Genomic DNA, 22,307 nt, shown 5'->3' with positions numbered 1-22,307 from the left:
CTGTGCTAGATAAGCATTCACGACAGATAAAGTGGGGGACATTTGGAAGATTATAATAGGAAAAGGGGTGCAAAAGCAGTAGTACGTAATGGTAACGCAAGTTCACCAGGCTTTTTGAAATATTTCTCCAGAACAATGTATCAGTGTTAAACAGGCTTCCTCCCTCTTTTTCAGTATCTGTAATTTTATTGGACTCTCCTCAGAAAATACCATGGACTATTCTAAAGTTCCACTAAAGTGAAGAGCTGGACTCACCATACAGGGAAAAGTGGGACTGACAATGAGGCTGCTAAATAACTCACATTAACTTGTATTTTTCTACTTGCTCTCTGAGATGCTCCCTGACAAGTCAGTGAGTAAAGGTCATCTCTCAGTGTCAAGGAATTATACCCAATTCAAGTCCGAAACGGGACATTAGAGACCATCTTTACCTCACCTGGGAAACTTACACAGTAATTTTTTTTTAATTTAAAGAGGAGTCTTAAATAAGGTTTACAAATAAGGAGTTGGTAGCATTTAAAAGTTTTTCATATTTTGCCTCATAATGACAAAAACTTTATCACAGCCCGGATTCTGAAATTTGGGAACTTCTCATCTGGACTAGTGATCTTCCCATTACTCCAAGTAGCCAAGAGGACTCCCTGAGCATGATCCAGGGGCCATTGTGGAAAGAGGGGTACAAAGAAACCAGGTTGCCACATTCCCACACTCCCACTTCATCTAACAGCGCACTTCTTTCATCTGTTTAATACGCCATGCTTTTACATAGCATTTTCCAACTCTACTGATGCAGGACAGGCGAGCCCCAAAATTGCGGCTTAGCCAGGGAGGGTTCTCGGTTTCGTGCAGGAAAGAATTCAAGGGCGAGCTGATGGTGTTACACAGCATCTTTTACTGAAGTGGCAGTATACAGCAGCAGCACAGCTACTGCTCCTTGCTGAGTTAAACAGGGCTAGCCCATAGGCACTATGTCCAGACCCACTTTTAATTATATGCAAATTCAGGGACAGCTTATGCAGAAATTTCTAGGATGAAGGTGGTAACTACTGGGTTGTCAGGTCATTGCCATGGAAAGGGACAGTAATGTCTGGGTGTTGCCTTGGCAATGGTAAACTGACATGGCATACTCTGGGGCATGTCTTATGGAGAAGTCCTTGTGCTCCGGACCTCTTTTGGCTAGTTCCCAATTTGTTCCAGTGTCCAAGTTCTGCCTCAGGAGTTTAGTCCCACCTCTTCCCTGACTACTACTTACTCTTATGACCCTAAAAAACTTATTTCTCTGTACCTCACTTCATTCATTTTTAAATACTTGATTGTAATAATACTTGTCTCATTAACTTGTTTTAAAATTTAAAAGAGTTAGTATACTTACAGCAGTTACAATAGTACCCAAGGCATAATACGTGCTCAGTAAGTATGCTTACTGTTATTGCTATTATCATTAAATAAAGTGTTTTGTTGTAAAAAAAAAAAAAACACAAAAGTTTGAATATATGGATGAAGGCCATGAAGGCTATCCTCATTCAATAAAGGAATCACCTTTGCAGGGGTCCTAACAGGTATTTACCTGACCTCCAAATGGGATACTTAAAATGAGTTGATTATTGCCTCCAGTCATTACTCAACATCTCTGACCATCACAAACTGCCTTTTTCTATCATGTCAATATCTGTTATTTCTAGTAAGGCCATAAAGGTACATCATTTGCTTATTTTAAGATAATCCTGAGGCACTTTCTGAGCCTTTTTCCCCTCCAGATTAGTGTTGCCATCATCATCTTCATCACTGCGATCACTGTCATCAAGTACTATTCATAACATTAGTTGAGAGCTTATTATGAGCCAGATCCTGGAAAAGTGCTTTACATAGACAATCAAATTTAAAATTTGCAGTAAACTTGTGATGATGGTGTCATTATTAACTTTATTCTGAAAACTTATTGAATAAAAGCCATCCTGACACTTGTTAAAACAGTATGAAAGGTATTTTTCAAGACTAATGTAATAGAATTATTATAATAGGAAAGACAGATTGGACTCAACTCTGGACACAACAGGGACAAGTGGGGATTTATAGCCAAGAAGAAGAATGAGGGGGTCAGTGGATAGAAAACTACTTAATAGAACACATTAAGGGTAGGGGGGATTCTTTGATAAATGGACCTAAGAGGATTCTTGCTAAAGGCAGGCTAAGCAATTATATGTCAGAGGTGGAGGACAAGGAACTTTATCAGATATCAAGTGTGATCAGATATCAACAGTGGGGGGGGGATGATTATGATTTAGTAGGATTCTTTACTAAAAATAAATTTAGTAAGTTCTTTACTAAATTGGGAGCTGGGGAGGCCAAAGACAAAATGAGGGCCAATGCCAAGGCCTAGTCAAGAAAAGGGTTCAGAGGACCTTAAATAGAGTTTGATCAAGAAGTGAAGAGTCTTTCAGCTGGGCACAGAGACTCATGCCTATAATCTCAGCACTTTGGGAGGCCAAGGCAGGCAGATCACTTGAGGTCAGGAGTTCAAGACCAGCCTGGTCAATGTGGTGAAACCTGGTCTCTACTAAAAATGCAAATATTAGCCAGGTATGGTGGCATGCTCCTGTAATCCCAGTTACTTGGGAGGCTGACATATAATCCCAGCTACTTGGGAGGCTGAGTCAGGAAAATCCCTTGAACATGGAAAGCAGAGGTTGCAGTGAGCTGAGATCACGCCACTGCACTCCAGCCTAGGTGATAAAGTAAGACTCTGTCTTCAAAAAAAAAGAAGATAGCCTTTCTCAAACTACATGAGAGCAGTCACAGTTTTTCACAGACTGTGGCATATTCAAGATAAAATACAGTCTCTAAGACAGAGTAAATGCTCATTAATATTTATGATATGATCAAATGAAGATTAGAAAAACTAGGGCTTTAGCGGATAAATAGCTTGCACAAGGTCACATAGAGAGTGGTGTAGCTGGCAATTAGTTCAGGTCTGCAAGATTCCCAAAGTTTCAGCTCTCAGAGAGAGTATGATGATCTCATCCCCAGATCATACCAGAACAAGTTCCAGCTATCTCTTTACTTTTGAAGGGAAATAAATGTGAATTTCAGCCTTAGATACTAATACTTCCATTAGTAGTATAAACATTGTCCTCCAATTCTACCTACAAAACGTGCAAAAGTTTCTTCCAGAGTTTTCTCATACAGTCACTCTATCAGAAAACTAGCACATTCCAGAATCAGCACTTTTGTAGCCTTTATTAAAGAATTCAAATGACTCATGGTTTAATTAAAGAATAATTAAAACTTATTAAATCATGGCCAAAAGATTGGTGGCTTGTCTATTGCAAGTTATTGTATGAAATGAAAAATGCCACTGATTATCTACATAATTGGAGTGCAAAGCAAAGTCACCATCTCATTCTTCATCCATCAGCCTGGGTTTTGGGAATAGCTATTAAATGGCATGTGCAATTACCCGTCTTTCACAAGAAAAGAATCCCCATGGCTTGCAGACATTTCTGACCTCTTTTTGTAGTTGTACTACTTAGAAATTGCTATTTCACAATTGAGGCAGGAATGCTTGAAAATATATAAGGCAGGATCCAAGTGAGCTGGACAGACACCAGGCCACTTCTTTTCCCTACATCTGACTGCCTTGGCCGCTTCAGTACTATGAGAGCAACAGCCACTGTTCTACTCTTGGCTCTGACACTTGCAACCATGTTCAGTGAGTATCTCTGATAATACTGCTCCTGCCCTTGCACTAATAGTTCATGTAGTCTTCTGCCTATGTAATTATGGGATATATGTAATTCATCACATAAATAATAAGGGAAACTTTTTGAAATGCATCTTTTGCCTCAACCAATAAATCGCTAAATCACATCACCTCAGGGGTAAAGTGGATGTTAAGAGTCAGCTAAAGTCAAATGCTTATTCATGAGAATACTTTGTGTAATTTTTTTACGGAGATGATCATCCAGATTCTGCTTTGACTTGATATCACCATTTACAGGGAACTCATTTCTTCATAAAACATTACAATCAATTGTTTGGCCCCATGGGCTATTCTTCTATTATTGAGTTAAAATTGGCCTCCCTAGAATTTTCAACCACTGTTCCAACATCTATCATCTATACCTGTCCACAATAGCAGATCTCCCTAAATATGACTCACTTATTTCTTCTGTCTCTACTGAGCTCTGGTTATGAAGTAGAAAAGATGAGACAAACTTCTCATTCATCATGGCATCTTTTCCATTTCTTTGACTGGATTCCACTCCCACTCCAAAAAAGAAAAAAAATTTAAAGATATGTGTGAAGAGCTTCAACCTTTGATACAATGCTGATACACAGTTCTGAAGATTTTTATGACAGGCTGAAAGCTAAAGCATAAATCAAAGATTATTTTTCTAGTAAGATTAGGTTCTTCCAGAGTTTAACATTGTCTTGTCTTTGTTTTTCTTCCAGGTGTAGAATGTGCCCAAAAAACGAAACAGATGGTCAGTACATCCATCCTACTTTTATGTAATTTTAAAGTCAATAGCAGTAAGGAAATATTTGATACTACATAGTAATTAAATTTCCATATGTTTGAATATTTACTTTATGTATATCAAAACTGGTTTTATTTCAAAAATTGTAGGCAGATTTTTCTAAAATGGAGAGAGTAGAACAAGGTGGTGAGATACTAGCAACAAAGCTAGAAAGCCCTGGTCTTTAATTCCACCTTTTTGATCACATGGCCATGGGCAACATACTTATAACATTATTCCAAGACTTGAAGCCATAGTATTTGAAAAGAGCTTAGCACAGTGCCTAGCACATAGTGAAACTCAATAAGGGCAAGTCATGATTCTTATAATTTTTAAATGAGTCACAAACATCTTTGTTCTCTGTCTTAGAAAATAAGGACTTTAATTTAGCCTTCCATTCATGACTCAGGTTAGAGTAATGAGTATTGTTGAAAAAATCTAGGTGTGGTAGTAAAAATCTTTAGTCGGTACTCAATTTGAGTTCCACTCTAAACTCTATTGCTTATTAACTATGTGACACTGGGGCCTGGGAAATTTCTTTTATATCTTTGAGTCTTTCGTTTTACCTATTAAAGAAAATAATACGGTTAAGGATATAAATTTTGGAGTCAGATGGGCCTGAGTTCAAGCCATCTTTCATGATTTAGTAGCTGTGAGAGGATGTAAAGGATTACTGAAAGTTATGAGCTTGGTAGTTTCCCATCACAATGTTGAGTATCACATAAACTCTGTCTCCCTGGGATTTGAGCAGGCAAGAAGAGGAATTGAAATCACACTGGCATATACTTACCATAGAGCACTGCTGTTTCTATTCTCCTGCACTAGCCTCTAAGGTTCTCCTGGTATTTTGCCATGCATACCAATCTTTGCATCAGCTCCACTCACCTTAGCCCGAGAACAGGAGGTGTATGGAAGCTGATGAATGAATGAATGAATTAATGAAGCATATCTGGAGGGAAAGAAGAATTCAACTTTAAGTTTGAGTATATTCCAAGCTATTCAAGTAGAAATATCCAACAATTAATAAAATATCATGCCTAGACCTCTCGGACAAAACGACGTGGAGATGCATTCTTTTGTATACAGCTGGAGTTTGTGTAGACCTGAAAGAGAAATCAAAACATAAAAAATTGTGCCTATTATTTATCCAATGTTTTCCATGCAATGTAGTGCTAAGCATTGTACACATCTTTTCATTTACATGTTTTTTACTTCCACCCTACAATGTGGTTATTATCTTTATTTTACAGGTAAAGAAACTAAAGCTTAGAGAGGTAAAATAATTTTTCCAGGGTCACATAGTCAGGATTTGCATTCAGATGTGTTTGACTTTACTGTATATGCTCTTCTATATGCTCATAGATTTTTTTAAAACTATGAAAAACTTTTCTTGGGAATTGCCTACCTACTTCCACAGGCTTTGCTCTAGGAATTTAGAACACTGGTTCCCAAGTACAATATTAAGATACATTCGTCTATGTGCTGGTGAAGTATATAACAAGTAAATTGTTACCAATAATTAGTAGTAAAAAATCTGTCAATAATGTACTAGTCATTAAAATCGTAGTAGTTATCCCTATATTTCACACTTGCATTCATATTGAGCTTTTTCAGTGAAAGACAGAAATAGTAGGATAATTCCTACAGAAAATATATCACACTTCTGAGTACTCCCATGAGAATGGTTACATTTGAGAATATGACATGTATTTTAAGAACTGATACATCAACCAGTATGGTGAGAAAAAAATCTATTTTTACATTAAGCCATGATTTGGGAACCAACTATGGTAAAGATGTTTATCAGTCATGATTTTATATTTGACATAGAACATCTTTACATTTGAGATGTCTTGAAGGCGCTAGATGAGAACCAACAATTGTAATAAGAAACATGTGTTGACAGCCCTCTGAGCTTACTTGGGAAATCCTAAATCCTGATAATAAAGATTTGGTTGAAAGAGCTGAAGGTTTTTAATATGTTTTTTCAGGTTGACTGCAGTGATTATAAAAAGTTACCACCAGGACAAGAGAGATTTTGTCATCATATGTATGAACTAATTTGTGGATCTGATGGCAAAACTTATAAAAATGATTGCTTCTTCTGTTCTCAAGTTAAGTAAGTATTAAAATGTTTTCTTTTTCATATTTAAGGTAAAAGTATATATTAAGACAAAAATTAGAAGGTGTGATGTAGGGCCTAAGGAATATGAGAATTATATCATATTGTCTCTAACAAACAGAACCTTCCAGTTGGTAGAATTTGGGAGTGCCTGATATCACAATATCCCCACATATTCTGGAAGTAAGAGTCAATCAGAGAATTCTAAAATCACCAAGTTGAAAGGAAATATATGGTCATCTAGTTCAACTTCCACTTGATAATCTATTGCTTAAACTTCCTCTACAGAAAAGTTACCAAGTAGTCTCACAGTCCATCTGGATTATTTCCAGCGATAAGGAATGTCCTCCCTCCTAAGCATCTCATCCACATCTGGTAGAATGAGCCATGTTTTTGTTCAGCTTTAGCAACTAGGCTTGGATATGTTAGAGCCCCCTAATGCCTGGTATAACAGGGGATAATATCTGCAAAATCTGAAGAACTTCCTGTGTTTCAGAGTATTATATCTCAACAGAATATATGTTGGTGCTATAGTAAAAATTACACTTAAAAAATCAAATAGCCAAAAGTAGTTTAAAGATTATAAACTAATCATCGCCAAGATATATTAACATTAATTCAAAAATTATGAAATAATGAATGATATACTGGAATGTACAAAAACATATGGGTCATTTAAAATATTTTCAAAAACATAGATGAAATAAAAACAAGCATCTAACATGTGGCATATTGTTCTGGTTCTTTTTTTAATAAAAGAAAAATAACAATTTTTATGAAAAGAGACTTCTAAGTGTATGTTTCCCTTAAATTAAAAAAAAAACATGAAAATGTTTTCAGGGATATAAATTATGATGTATTTGAGCATCATCCTTATATAATCAGCACCAGGTTCAAAAATATTTCTAAATTGCAGTCACTCCTTTTAAAAACATCAATAAGCGGGGAAACTTGAATACATTTTTAGGATTCATTAGTGAAGTTTGGATGCTAATGAAATGCCTATGGGCTCAGCATTTCTCATTTGTTGCTATATTCTCTCCACAGGAAAACTGACGGCAAACTTAAATTTGTACATTATGGAAAATGTTAAATCTATCTTGTGAATCCAAAATATCTTTTAATGCATCTATTCACAAGAGACACATTTCTGTTCCCATATTATCTATGCCACATTGCCTACTCATCACCATATGTAGATTTCTTTGTAGAATAAAGCAGATATAAGAGAAATAAATGTGCACCTGACTCTCTTTTTGGGGGGAACTGAGTTGAATCTTCTAGATTTGTTTTTTATTTTTGGGTGCTGTCTAATAGATAATTTTAGGGAAAAAACAAGGGCCAATTAAGACTAGTAATAGGAACTAGAAAATTAAAGGCCCTGAAGCTGATGCATTCTTCTTACCCAGACTAGGAAAACACTCCATGTACATTACTTAGTTATTGAACATTCCTTAAATGTAAACAGATAAAGAGAGACCCTTCAGGCACAAGAATCAGAAAACACTGCTTTGCTAGATGTCTCTTGGGTTTAAGACACTGAGAATTGCTCTGGATTGAGACTGCTCTCCAACTGTTTCCTACTGTATGTTTATAAAATGTGGCTGGTAAAAAAATGGTTGGTAAAGTTGTTCAACTTCTCACATATTAGTTGATATCTCTGATATTTTTCTTTCTCTAATGTTTGATCTCAGGTCTGAGACCTGAAATTTAGCTTATCCTACTATTATATCATAAGTTTCTTAAAGACCAGAGAATATGCCTTGTAAATCTTTGTAATCCATTTGTGCATATATTCAATCACAAATATCTATTAAGACCTACTTTGTCAATGTCAGTGTTCTGCCTTGGAGAATACAATGTTGAGCAGAGTAGATGTGGTTTTGCCCCCTTGGAGTTTATATTCTGTGAAGGAATTTCCTATGCTTGGTACAGCATCTTGCATAAAACTGATACAAAAACATGCTCAGTAAATTGAATTGAAATTAAGCAACATTTTCATTAGATTATAACAGAGTCACACACGCATTTAACATATGAAAACCTACCTATATATTATCTATAAAGAGGGAGAAAGAGAAAATATAGTCAAACCCTTTTTAAACTATGATCTGGTCTTGCAAATTCATCAGAGATTTAGGGAACAAGACTGTCTATCAGAATGACCCATGTTAACCTCCACAGAATTCAGGTAGAACGGTGTTTGTTGTTTCTTTTCTTTTCTTTTCTTTTCTTTCTTTTTTTTCTTTTTTTTTTTACTTTCAGAATAATGCAAGACCATCACTAACATTACTTAAAAACACTTTCTTTAAATTTGTTGATTGGAATTTAGGGAGGGAAAAAAAGCGCTCTTCCAAGAAACTCTTTAAAGGAATTTAAAATATTAACCTAGAATTTATTCATTCATCTTTTCACCAAATATTTATTAAATATTCACTCTGCCAGATGCTGCTAGAAATGAATCAGAGAGCAAATAAATATAAACATTAGTCTTTTCTTCATGGAGCTTTAAGTTTAGAGGGGAAGAATTATGTTACATCAATCTTAAATATACATGTTTGAAAAAACTAGACTTAGACTGGGTAATCAGGAAAGACTTCCCTGAGAAGGTAACTTATAAGCAGAAACCTGAAGGATGGCTAGAAGTCAGCAAAAGAAAATGGTGGGCAAGAGCAGTGAGTTGGAGTTGGGGGAGGTTGGGGTTGAGAAATGAGAAGCAGCCAGGCACAGTGGCTCACCCCTGTAATCCCAGCACTTTGGGAGGTTGAGACAGGAGGATTGCTGGAGCCTAGAAGATAAAGACCAGCCCGGGCAACATGGTGAAATGGCATCTCTACAAAAAATAGAAAAAATTAGCTGGTGTGGTAGTATATGTAGTTTCAGCCACTTGGGTGGCTGAGGCAGAAGAATCAATTGAGCCTGGAAAGTCCACTTGAGCCCGGGAGGTTGAGGCTGGATGTCAAGGCTGAAATGAGCTGAGATTGCTCCCCTGCACTCTGGTCTGGGTGATGAAGTGAGACACTCTGTCTCAAAAAATATGAATAACAATAAAAGGAAAAAGAAAAGAAAAAAAAAGAGATAAGCATCATTCCAAGCAGAGCAAACACATGAGACTGCAATGTAGAAAAACCAGCACAGAGTTGTTGGCCAATTCATGTTTTCCAACCACTCTTCCTTGTTATCCTCTCTACCACCCACTTCCCACAATCCATTTTCTAACAGCCTTCAGAGTGATATTTCTAAACATAGACCTCATCATCCATTCCCCTGGTAAGGTTGCTTCAGTGAGTCTCACTGCTTACAGCTCCATCAATATCAGCCACCTCACTCTCCAAACTCATTTCTCTCAATTCCACACTTTGCCCCAGACTGGTCACCACTCTCAGAACCTCCCATGCACTCTGAAATTTTGCACATGCTCATCCTTCTTTCTACAAATATCTTTCCCACTTTTCTATCTTACCAATTTCCACATCATCTTTCAGCCTTAATGTCATTATCTTTAAAAAGCATCTCATATATATTTGGTCCTCCTAAATTAGCATACTTTATATTATTTTCACTTTAGTTCTGTAACCATCTGTTTCCACTGGCATATTGTGGGCTTGCAGTTGGCATGCCATAGGTGTTCAATTAATACCTTGTAAATTAACTAAGTTAAATTAAAATGAATTGACTTTGGCTTCTGTCAACAAGTAAGCAAGGAAACCATGATGTCTTTTCCCAACCCAGCTCCAACATTAGAATGTGTATCTATTTGCTTTCCGCATCAACCCGAACTCTGCTTCTTCAAGCTCCCTACGAAGAATCCACAAACATACAAGCAAAAGAGAACAATAAATGCTTTTCCAGAGATTGTGGGGGAGTTATCAAAATGGCAATTACCTTGCACAGCCCACAGCCCAAGATTCCTTACTACATTCCTTCCATCTCTTGCAAAACCACCTTGTAAAATCCTTGTCATTTGTAACATGAAAAACATTACCATATAATTTTAAAGATACACAAATAAAATAAGATGAAACAGTTAAATAATTACCAAAACCTGTTGCTATAACTGAAGCCTACACAAATTCTAAGAAATGTCACTGTTTCATTTTTAATTAGCTCTTCCTCACATTTAAGCAAAGCATGCATTACTATATCCAATAAGCCAGTCCTTGTAAAACAGGTAACTCATGTCCGTCAGAGAACAATTTTAAGCTGAAGTATTGACTTTGGAATGTTGATTAACAATAAGGGTGCAGATCAAGGAAATGGAATCCAGAGTTATAAATACGTTCCTTAACACAACACATCCACATGGACACATTCTGAAAATATTTCAGAAATTTCTTTTAAAAAGAATTCTAAATCCAAACACAGCAGTCAATACAAAATTAAGCTTTTTAAGAGCACCTGCTTTAAAACAAGAAAAAGGCTACTGGAGTTCTGCGAGATGCTTCTGGAGAGTTCAGGAAACTGTTGCATCACTCCCAGTTGCCAGACTCGAAGTACTCCTTTCTAGGACATGAGGCATTTCAAGCTCACAAATAGGTATGGAGGTTAAAATAACTGAGGCCCCACCCAGCCAAGCTCTGCATGACTAATCAGAGTAAGCCTGGCTTTGGGTTTCTTTTTATCCTTGTGCTCAGTTTCTGAATCTTATTCTGCCTGCCAGTGAAACTCCTGGTTACTGCTGCATCCCCAGCCTGAGCCCCTGCCTCTGCAATGAGCCCGGGAGCCTAGTCCTCCGGTACTTTGCACTTCTAGGTGTGCTCCTTGCTTCTCTGTTCTCCACTTTACTATTTCTAGAACAGCAGCTCAGTGGCAAACACCCTCAAAACACTGGCCACCCTACTTCTGTTTTGGTTGCCTGTCAGGGCTCCAGTTGTTTCTTATACATCTCTGAGGCCCACCAATTGCTTGAACTACCATCTGTTTGCTGCCACACCCTTTAGATATTAACTTGTCCTCCCTGTCAAACTAAAATTATTTGTGAAGGCTGTAGAATATAATGGTTAAAAATTAAGGGGCTTTGGGCAGAGAAAACCCTGGGGTCAAATTTAGGTTTGTCACTTCTAAGTAGCCTTGAGTTTGTAGCTTAATCTCTGAGTTTCAGTTCCTGCATTTCGAATGGAGACAATAGCAGTTCCTTCCAGATTAGCGTGAACTAATATGTATACAGCACATAATATTGTGCCTGGCATGTAATTAGCTAACAATAAAAGGTAGATTTAAAACATAATAACAAAAATCTGTAGTTGTAATAAGTTTGTCCCGTAAGCATATGGGTGGTTCTCATTTAGGTTCTGGCACTTCCTACTATTTTCTGCAACCCCTCCCTATCACAACCACCACTCCCACTTGACCCTATCCTGAGACACAGCACTGAGAGCCTCCTGTTAGAGTAGATAATCACAGGGACAGCCACAGAGGTCACCAGAGTGGCTTGACTGCAATGAAATGAAAAGACATAAACCTCCATTAGGGCTTCTGGAAGGATATTTTAAAAATTATCCTCAGTGTTTTTTAGAAATAATATAAAATTATATATATATTCTGGTTTCGAGCCCTGTAAGAGCAGGGAATTGGGTCTTGTTCATCTTTGTGTCTCAAATAAATATTCATTTCTCTTCTGCCTGACACACAGTAGGCAACACCTGAAATAAATATGTAATTTTTAAACTGTCAGGGTAAACAACTTCAAAACAAACTCCACTATCAGGGAAAACAAAATCAAAACCAACTCTAGGCTAAATATATTTAAAACCACATATATAATATCCTAAGGGCACAAAGAGGCCCATACTGAATTCTACATTGCCTGAAAATTACAAAAGAGACCAGTATTATTTAGCCAAGGCCAGAAAACAAAACCAACTGAATACCTCCACAGATGAAGAAATGTTTCTAGAATCTGTGATTGCATGAGTGTCCTTCCTAAAAGAGAGGAAGATGGAAATAGAATTAGAGAAGAGCTGGTAGCCTGAGTAGCAGTGAAGAATGGCAGCTGGAGAGGAGGCATACAAACACTTTAAAAATAGAGCGCTGCCAGGCGCGGTGGCTCACGCCTGTAATCCCAGCAGTCTGGGAGGCCGAGGCGGGTGGATCACGATGTCAGGAGATCGAGATCATCCTGGCTAACACAGTGAAACCCCATTTCTACTAAAGAATACAAAAAATTAGCCAGGCGTAGTGGCGAGCGCCTATAGTCCCAGCTACTCAGGAGGCTGAGGCAGGAGAATGGCGTGAACCCAGGAGGTGGAGGTTGCAGTGAGCCGAGATTGTGCCACTGCACTCCAGCCTGGGCGACAGAGCAAGACTCCGTCTCAAAAAAAAAAAAAAAAAAAGAGCGCACGTACTATTTCGTAAACTGAGTGATAAGACTTATGAGCATGTGTATTGTCATTATTGTTACTATTTAAACTATAAGTTTATTATATACATTGTGTATACATAATATATGACAAAATAGAGAAAAGATTAGAAGGACAAGGAAAAAAGAAGTAGGTGTTCTCAGGAATTAAATTGGCCATGAATTCGAAAACTTTTGCTTTGGGAAAAGCATCAATATATTTGCTTTTAAGGTATTTTCTTAAAGATACCTTCTTTAATATCTTCAGGCCTCTTTGATCACGAGGACTTTTTTCCCTCAAGGAAATTACTTTTCTACTAAAATAGTATTAAGTTGACCAGGAAATCAGTCCACACAGGGGCCCACTTTACAGAGAATGTAATGCAGACTGGAGTAGGGTATTACGTTGCTTAACTGGGATGAATATTTCCACTTTCTCCAGGACAGCTTCCATGAAGAGCAAAGCAAAGCATCAAGAGCATTTTCTGACAGAAACTTTTGGTCAAAGAAGACACCTCAAATATTGAACCTGTGATTCAGAAATCTAAAGATTTCTGGATGTCACAGACCAATTACATTTTTTATAATTATTTATTGCAAAGTAAAGGGAAAACCACAATAGAAATTCTATTTGTTGCAAGACAAAAATCACCCACAATTTTTAGGAAACTATGCCATCATTTTAGCCCTTATCTATATAAAGGCACAAAAGTCACCTATTGGCAATAATATAATAAGTAAAATGTTGTATTCCATTTGGCTGAATGTTAAAATGCATGAATACTTGCATTTTTGGGTCTGTTTTTCTTTCCTCCCAAACAATAACCTCCTAAAATAACTGACACAAGCAGTAAACATAATATTTATATAAAGTAACTACTGGAAGAGTAATAGTGGCATTTAACGACCACTTTTGGTATTTTTAAGATAGTTCTTGCATGCATCCTGAGTTTACTAACATTCATTGAAGAATATCTGATACCAGGTTCTTACTAAATGCTTTACATCGTGATCTTATTTAAATCCCAAAACAACCTTATGAATACAGACCTTTTAATATCACCAGCTTTGAAACTTCTTGAAGACAGTGTTCATAACGTTTACTAGGGTATACCTAACACCTAATATAGTAATGAACATAGTAGGAGTTCAAAAAACCAAAAACCAAAAGTAGTAAGTTAATGAATGAGTCCTCTTTTTTCTCACTTGTGAAAAACGAGGTTCAGTGAAGACAGACTATGTTGTTCAACACAAATAGGAAATGATGGAAATATGATTGACAAGGGCATTTACTGGCTCCAGAACCCAAGCTTTTAAACATTGCTGTACTGTGTTCTCTAGGCAACATTATCATTCCTGTCTCCATAGCAGTTCATCTGAACAGATTCTGGCTGTTTTACTGATTTACAGGGAAATACATGTAAGTAAGCTCTCTGTATTCCAACCTTTTCAGGCTGTAGGTGCTACGTTCATTAGTGTCACAGAGTGCCTTCCAGCCCATGAACGCAAAAGGCCAGAGGAACTGCCAGTGTCTTATCATAGAGCCATAGAATGGCTCTTTGAAAATGCCATTTTACACAGTCAAAGCCAAAGGGCATAAATAATGTTTTGTTAAAATCTTCATTCCTGGTAACTAAGTTATTTCCTAATGTTTGGCATAGTGAGAAGTGCAAACGTTGCCCTTCCTTTAGAAATGGCAATGCAGTTGATGATCACTAGCTAAGTTTGCCCCTTGAGGCTGAACACAATGGAGGTCTCTGGTTCTTGATTCATCAAAATATACGTGGCCTCTTAGAGCTAGCCATGTTTGGAGATAAAGCAATCATGGCCAAAGCATCAGGGACAGTTCAGCTTCTGTACCATCTGATTCTTAAGATATACACATGGATCCTCATTCTAGTGCCTGAGAATGCTAGTGATCTTCCCTCTAAGGAAACTCATGTAAGCAACTTCCAACAGAGAACAGGTAGATTCACAGCAGGTGTTCAGTTAGCTCTCTCCCTATCTCCATTAATTGCACCACCAAATTCTACACTCTTAACAAAGTCATTCTCTGTTAAAGAACCTGGGTTACTAGCTGAGCCTTGTCAACCAAGATCAGTGAATGGACTCCTCAGATTTACGACCAATGTAGAACTTGACCTGACAGGGTTCCAGAAGAGGGATCTGGGTAGAGAACCAAGACAACTGGTGATGAGAGGCTTACTGATCATTGCAGCAGACTCACATGAAAATGGTGCCATTGTAGAAAATGAGTTCTGAACCCAGGAATCTACTTTTAAGACTTATTTCAGAAATTCACTAGTTATGAGATTTTGAGCAAGTTATTTAGCTTCTCTAGGGGCCAGTTTCCTCCTCTATAAAATGGAGATGATAGGTAATATCCACCCCAGACTTATATGTGAGTCTAATAACATAACATATGTGAACACAATAATAATTATTCATGTACCATTCAAATGTAACATAGCATTAACTTGGGTCATATTATGTAATAATATTTCACAGGAATTATTTCCAATGATTCATTATTTTAAACCTGTTGTAGTGCCATGATCTGGGAAACAGTCATTTCTTAATAGAGATGACACATCTAACTAGGACATAATTCAAGCCTTTAATGGGCTAGGTTAGTAACAGTAGGTTACTTCTTTTGCCTCCACCTTTAGCCACTTTGAGCATCATGGAAGCAATAGTGTCTCTTGATCCTACCACTTTGATTTATCTTCTGAACTGACAACCTGAGTCCAAGAAATTCTAAGATTCTTTCATCTCAAAAATGAGCAAGTCTATTTTGTTTTTGTTTTTGTTATGCATTTTTCTCTCTCCATCAATAAATCACTGAATCACATTGTCTCAGGAGTGGAGTGGAGCATAAAGCTCATCTAACCCAACATCTTACTGTATAAGAAAGTTCCCTGTGGGATCCCTGAAAGTGATCACTATCTAATCTTTGCTTTGATGCAACAACTCTCTTGTCAAGAAAACCCCCCAGCCCATTATTGACCTGTTTGTTTATAGAATATTCTTACTTTATTGAATAGAAATCAACATTGATTCAACTCATCATCTATGATTGACACAAGATTTTAAAGGTTTAAAAATATATCATGCTTTTATCCATTCCATATTTATTGAGTACTAAATATGGTCTGGCATTATTTACTAAATTCATCTCTCATGATGACGATGGTCACTTTCCCAGGCCAAGGCCCTTTTTCCTGTATTCTATTCTCCCCTCAACCTCTCTCAAAGAGCAACCATAGCATTCCCACACTTGCTGAGTGAATCAACCCTGAAAATTATTTTAATTCAAAGCCTTGAAGAGAACTGTATTTCAGTGGCACAGACTAATACCTGAAGCAAATAACCATATTTTTTTCAAAAAATTGTTTTTATTTTATTCTAGATGGAAAACGTGTGTCCCAGAGAAAGCGGTCATTCCACAACATGTAGTATATAATTATTATTTTTATGTAATCTAAAAGTTGGGATAAATTTTTCCATCTCAAAAATCAAAAGCCCTTTCATATATTTTTCAACATGTAAAATACATGATTTGTAGTCACTTATCAGAAATATATTTGATATGCCATATAATTTTGTTATGTAGCTAAGTATTTACCCATCTGAATATCAAAGCTGGTTTCACTGAAAGTATTTTAGATTCAAACCATCATTAAATGAAGTTAATAGAACATAGTAGCCATATATGTTCTGGCTTCAGAGTCAGGCAAAATTCTGCTGATTCCCAGCTTTGTCACTATGTGGCTAGAATAAATGACTTTTTCTGGACTTCAGTCTCCTCACTTATGAAATGAAAATAATTATATGCCTCTTTGGATTGCCAGGAGCTTAAACGCCGTAAGTCTTACAAAGAGCTCAACATAGCCCTTTGCACATTGTAAAAATTCTAGGAGTACTCCTATGTTAGGCCATTCTTGCATTGCTAAAAAGAAATACTTCAGACTGGGTAATTTATAAACAAAAGAAGTTTAATATCATGATTCTACAGCTATACAGGAAGCTTGGTGCTGGCATCTGCTTGGCTTCTGGTGAAGCCTCAGGGAGATTTCAGTCATGGTGGAAGGCAAAGTGGGAGCAGTAACATCACATGGTAAAAGCAGAAGTAAAGGATTGGGGATGCCACACACTTTTAAGTGACCAGAACTTGTGTCAACTCAGAGGAAGAGCTCACTTGTCACTAAGAGCTCACTTATCACTAAGGTGGCCCAAACCATTCATGAGAGATCTGCCCCCGTGATCCAAACACATCCCACCAGGCTTCACCTCCAAGATTGGGGATCACATTTTAACACGAGATTTGGGTGGGGACAAATACCCAAATTATAGCAACTACCTCATATTATTACAAAATGGTCATATATGTCTTTACTTACCCATCAAGGGATGAAGAACATGATTTAGCCTTTCTATTTTGATTCATTGTGAAAATTGTTAATATATTTTAGACAATTTTCATATAGGGGAATAAAAACTTTCAATTAGTGGGCAAGTAATCTAAGCATCACACTTAGTTGTCTTTGAGGCTGAGACTTGTAAGTAAAACAGTATAAAATAAGCATAAAAATCAAGATTATTGACTGTAAAGTCATAGGGTTGGGCTCCAGTAATAGGTTCATCAATTAACAGTTATATGATCCTGAAAGTTTTACTTAACTTTTCTGTTTTGGTTTCTTTTTCTTTAGGAAAATTATAGTATTTACCTAAAAGGATTGCAAGAGTTAAGCAGTAACCACATGTAGGGTTTTCAGAGGGCTCCTGGTAGCTAGCCAGTGTTGGATAAATGTCAGCTATTGCCATTTTGTTTTCCCAAGATGCATGTGTTCTGTAAAAGAAGTGGCAGAGGCGTGTTTGTGAAATGATGAGTAAGTTGGTTTTGAACAATAAGTAGGATATTTTTTTCTAAGCAAGCAATGAGAGGCTGCAAATCATAGGGATTAAAGTACTTTACCTTGATTTGGGAGCAGTGAGAATTTGACTAGAACTAAAATGAAGTATTTGTCTGAGGGTAGTGGGCACAGGTTTGGTAGTGGGACTCAAGAGCTCTCCTAGGGCTATGAAAAGACCTGAGGTAGCTTGGGGTAGTGAAGACCACTGTAGAGTATTGAGAAAGTCAGCCTCCATCTTGCAGCCACAGCACCGTATACAGTATTAATAGGGAGCTTCTAAGCAGGCCTGTGCTTGAGAAAAATTTCTCTCCAGATGGAAGTAGTAAAAATAATGATAGAAAATACATATAGTCCTTTTTTACATGACAACTACTATTCTAGTGCTTAATTCATATAAATGAATTTAATGTTCAAAACAACTATATGAGGTAGGTACTACTCCACCATTTTACCAATGGAAAAGGTCACATAAAGGTTAAGCAATTTGCCCAAGTTTAAATGCGATTTGAGACAAAAAGTTTAGCAGCACAGTCTCCACTTTTAAACACTATACCATACTGCCTTCTGCATAGTAGTGAGGTGAAGAGATGCTGAGAAATAAAAGGAGAAAGGAGAGGGCAGCTTTCTGCTGAGTTATGGAGGATGGTGGAATGAGGAGAGAGAGCAAAAGAGAAAAGTTACGAGACATTTGGAAATTATAATGTGGATCTAAATAAAATTAGTCAACAGGAGAAAAAAGCAGAGCATGGAAGATTAGAGGTAAATTTCAGAAACAGAACTGAAAAAGAGTTGGCAAACTATATGCATGATTAGTAGTAGTTAAATATTTAGGACGGGGTTGATGTTTTTGGTTTGGACCATTGCTTACACGGTGATGTTATTACTTCTCAGTCAGTTTTCTATAAAATTAGGTGCAGAATTTGTTGTCCTTAATGTGTTCCAACCCCTCCTACTTAATGTGCCTTACATTTTGCAAGAGATTTTGTCATTCTTGTCTCCACTAGAGTTTGCGGTGGTATTTGGCCAGCATTGTGTCTTATATAATCTCAGAACCCTTGCCAGTGCCTTAAAAACAATAGGCTCACAACATGTAGAAGAATAAGTAAGTGGTAGGAACAGGTTGACGAGAGGAAGATGAGTTAAATTTTGGACACCTTAACTCTGCAGATACTGCAAGATACTCAAGTAGCAATGTTCAGCAATTGATTAGAAATTCAGAGTAGGTACTCTGGGATAGTAAAAGATACTGATGGAAATTTTGTAATCATCCGGGTGGATAACTTAAGACAAAACTAAATATAATGACTAAAATTTAGTCTTTGCTGTTTATAACACACTATACCAAGCCTAAACATGTTTGATTGCTTTTATTATTCCTCACTACAAATACATGAGATAGATGTGATTAGATCCACATTTTATAAAGAACAAGAGCTTTGAGAAGGTTAGCAATTCACAGAGATTTGCCTCTTTCATTCATCTCACAGGAGGTAGATAAGACATGATTTTTTGTACTTACAGTCTGGCAGATTTAACTGGAAAATCCAAATCCCTGAAATTAATAATAGCTCAGAACAGTTAATATACATTATTTAAAAATATGAAAATCTTTTCTTAGAAGAAACTGTCACTAACAGTGGTAATACACAAAAGATTACAAACCTGTAAACAAAAATCTATTCCAAAAATTAACATTTTTGCTCCAAAGTTAAATATATCAAGGACTTATTTCCTATACTTGTTTTAAAGTAAATCTCATTTCAGAGATTTCTTTTAGAATTTAATGTGTCATATAGTTCCTCTAAGGAGTAGTATTCTACTGATGTACAGTTTTATAAAAATTAGGTTGTTTTTCTCACAGCACAAGATGGTTACTAAGATGAGCCAGAGGATCATAAAATATCCTCTCATCAAATCTACTGCTTCATTTATTTCCCCCGGAAGCCCACCAAGTTGTCTACTGGATCACATGAAATACTTCTAGTGACAGGAAACTCACTTTCTCTGTTTGCACAACACATTCCTGAACAGCTCTGACAGCTAGAAAGAATTCAGATTTTTGGTTCTTATATGTTAAAAATTAGCAAATGGTTTAAACTTTTTGCTAAACCTAAGACACTTTTGTTGTGCTAGAAGCCTCAAAAGTGGATATGAAGGGTTTATTATATAGACTGAAATTGTCTAAAGTTTTGAAGTGATCATCTCGAAAAACACATTAGTACCATATCAAAAAAATGAATAAAATTACAGTCAACTCTGAGGAAGTACACATCCTTCATTTTAATTATTTGCAAGACATAATATTTGTGAAGAAAAACAAGGATAACATATATCTGGCAGTTTATTCAGGTCCTCTCACCTTCTACCTACCCCCTGAGAAAATGCTAATAATTTAGAATAAAAGGAAGCTTTTAAGCTATTTTGATCACCTTGAAAATAAAAATTAATAAAAATAATGACAAAAGGCATTAATTTAAAAAGATTTCTATTTAATACATTACATCAGTCACTAAGATATTACTGGGCTGCAATCCTTTCCATTAAAATTGACAAGTTGCCGTGAGTTTTCTGAGTCATAATGGTGAAGTGTAACGCTAAGAAAATGCTTACAGGCTTAGAATTTAGCATTTGTCTTTCCTTTCATGAAGCAAGTATTAATGCATTTAAGTGTTTACAAATGGGAAGGTAAAGAGGTTCTGAAATGTCTTATAGTGCATTCTGAGCAAAAGAGGCAATCATTTTCCAAGAAAAGGATGATTTTTTTAAGTAAAAGGCTTAAAAATTATTTTTTAAGTAAGATGCTTTTTAAGCAACTGCACCTAAAGGAAATTCTTTTGAAGTAAAATACTTAATTTTAAACATTGCTTAACTTGATTTTTAAATAAAATGGACCTTAAGGAAATTCGTTCTAAAAATTTTGGTATGGAATTCTATCTTTTGGATTTACTTTAGTCATAAATAACGGCTAATAGCTTCTTTCTGCCAGAAATTTCCCTCTTGGCGAATCATGGGAATCAGCAGCTCAAAAGCCCAAAACATACTTTTTTTTCTAACCCAGGCCAGGGAAATAAACCCTATGGTTTGCTTGCTTGTGTAGATTCTTTACTGAAACCTGAAAAACAAATAAAGGAAAATGTTTCATAAATAAGAAGACTGAAGCCTCAACTTCTGATAACCAGAAAATGTACTTTTACCAGCAGCAGCTGACATCCCCTGAAGTATGGCATAGAGAACTGCCCTAGATTAGAATTCTGACTCTTCCTACTCACCCAAGTGGACTGGTCTGCATGCATGTTCCATTGGGTCATTTTTTTTTTTTAACCTTTCCACTACTTTTTAAAATTTTTGATCCCTAACACCAGGTCTGAAATTTGTCTTACACCCCTACTTAGATACGTAACTTTTGGAGACTAAGGAAGGTGTCTTAATCATCCTTAAAACTCTTGCACATATTAGTCATCAAACAAAAATCATTGAATTCCTAAATGCATGGTATTGTGTTGACATCTGGGGATAAAACAACGAACAGTATCAACATTATTTCTGCCCTTACTGAGTTTTCTTTGTAGTTGAGAAGATATGATGTACTTGGAAGATATAACCTAAATACAATTCCTTACATTTAATTGCCAATCAATCAATACTTTTGAATGAACAATAATTGAGCCTGAGCAGCATTTTCATTGTGTTATTTCTTACTTGAAAATTTCCAGTGGCTACTCTTTAGGAGCTCAAAGAAACAGAAAAAAGTTTCCTGACTTTATGGAACTTGCATCTGGGAGACAGGTCATTTGCAAAAACAAATAAATAATACCAAAATCCAGAGGATAAATACAAAATAACAGGTTTTACATATTACAGGCGATCAGAGGATGAAACGATCACTAGCTAGGGACACTGGGAGAATGCTTTTGGAAGACACAGGCCTTACCCTGCAAATGTGACTAAAGACTGCTTCCCCATCCTTCAGCTAGAACCTCTTCTTTGATGACTTATCCACTCACTCTCCTCCAACGATATTTGCTGTCTCAATTTTTGATACTACTACTACACCACATGATATATATTTTTCTGTTATTTGCCACATTGAAATGTAATTGTCTGCTGATAAGCAAAGCTCCACCACTGGAGTATGGACCTCTTGATAAGTGGAATCACATCCAAATCATCTCCTGCTCCCGTGGCCTAACATAGAATGTAAACACACTTAGAGGTCACATTTAATAAACACGTGTTGAACAAATGTTAAAGATTATTCTAGAAGACACACTCTGAAATCACGACAGGATATCACTGAACTCAGCCATGTATTCAATAGCCTGATAGAACAGTTCATCCTCCTTCCACAATGGGTTCCTAAAAACTTGATGATGGGGTTAAAGAAATAAATGTTAGTGAGTTGCTGAAAAACAAACAAA

The 22,307-nt window shown here is 36.5% G+C and overlaps 1 protein-coding gene and 1 long non-coding RNA gene across 2 annotated transcripts in view; one reads left to right on the top strand and one right to left on the bottom strand.

Annotated features, from left to right (window-relative positions):
* Nucleotides 1-22,307, bottom strand: part of LOC105543458 — a 66,200-nt gene that overhangs the window by 16,109 nt on the left and 27,784 nt on the right. The window lies entirely within an intron of this gene.
* On the top strand, nucleotides 3,607-7,867 carry SPINK9 (serine peptidase inhibitor, Kazal type 9). Its single transcript, XM_011985405.1, has 4 exons — nucleotides 3,607-3,709; nucleotides 4,453-4,484; nucleotides 6,509-6,636; nucleotides 7,687-7,867. The coding sequence occupies exons 1-4, from the start codon at nucleotides 3,655-3,657 to the stop codon at nucleotides 7,730-7,732; spliced, it is 261 nt and encodes an 86-aa protein (XP_011840795.1). The 5' UTR covers nucleotides 3,607-3,654; the 3' UTR covers nucleotides 7,733-7,867.

Source organism: Mandrillus leucophaeus, unplaced genomic scaffold (assembly GCF_000951045.1).
Source record: "Mandrillus leucophaeus isolate KB7577 unplaced genomic scaffold, Mleu.le_1.0 Scaffold282, whole genome shotgun sequence".
Classification (NCBI taxonomy): Eukaryota; Metazoa; Chordata; class Mammalia; order Primates; family Cercopithecidae; genus Mandrillus; species Mandrillus leucophaeus.
This window is presented reverse-complemented; position numbering and strand designations above follow the sequence as displayed.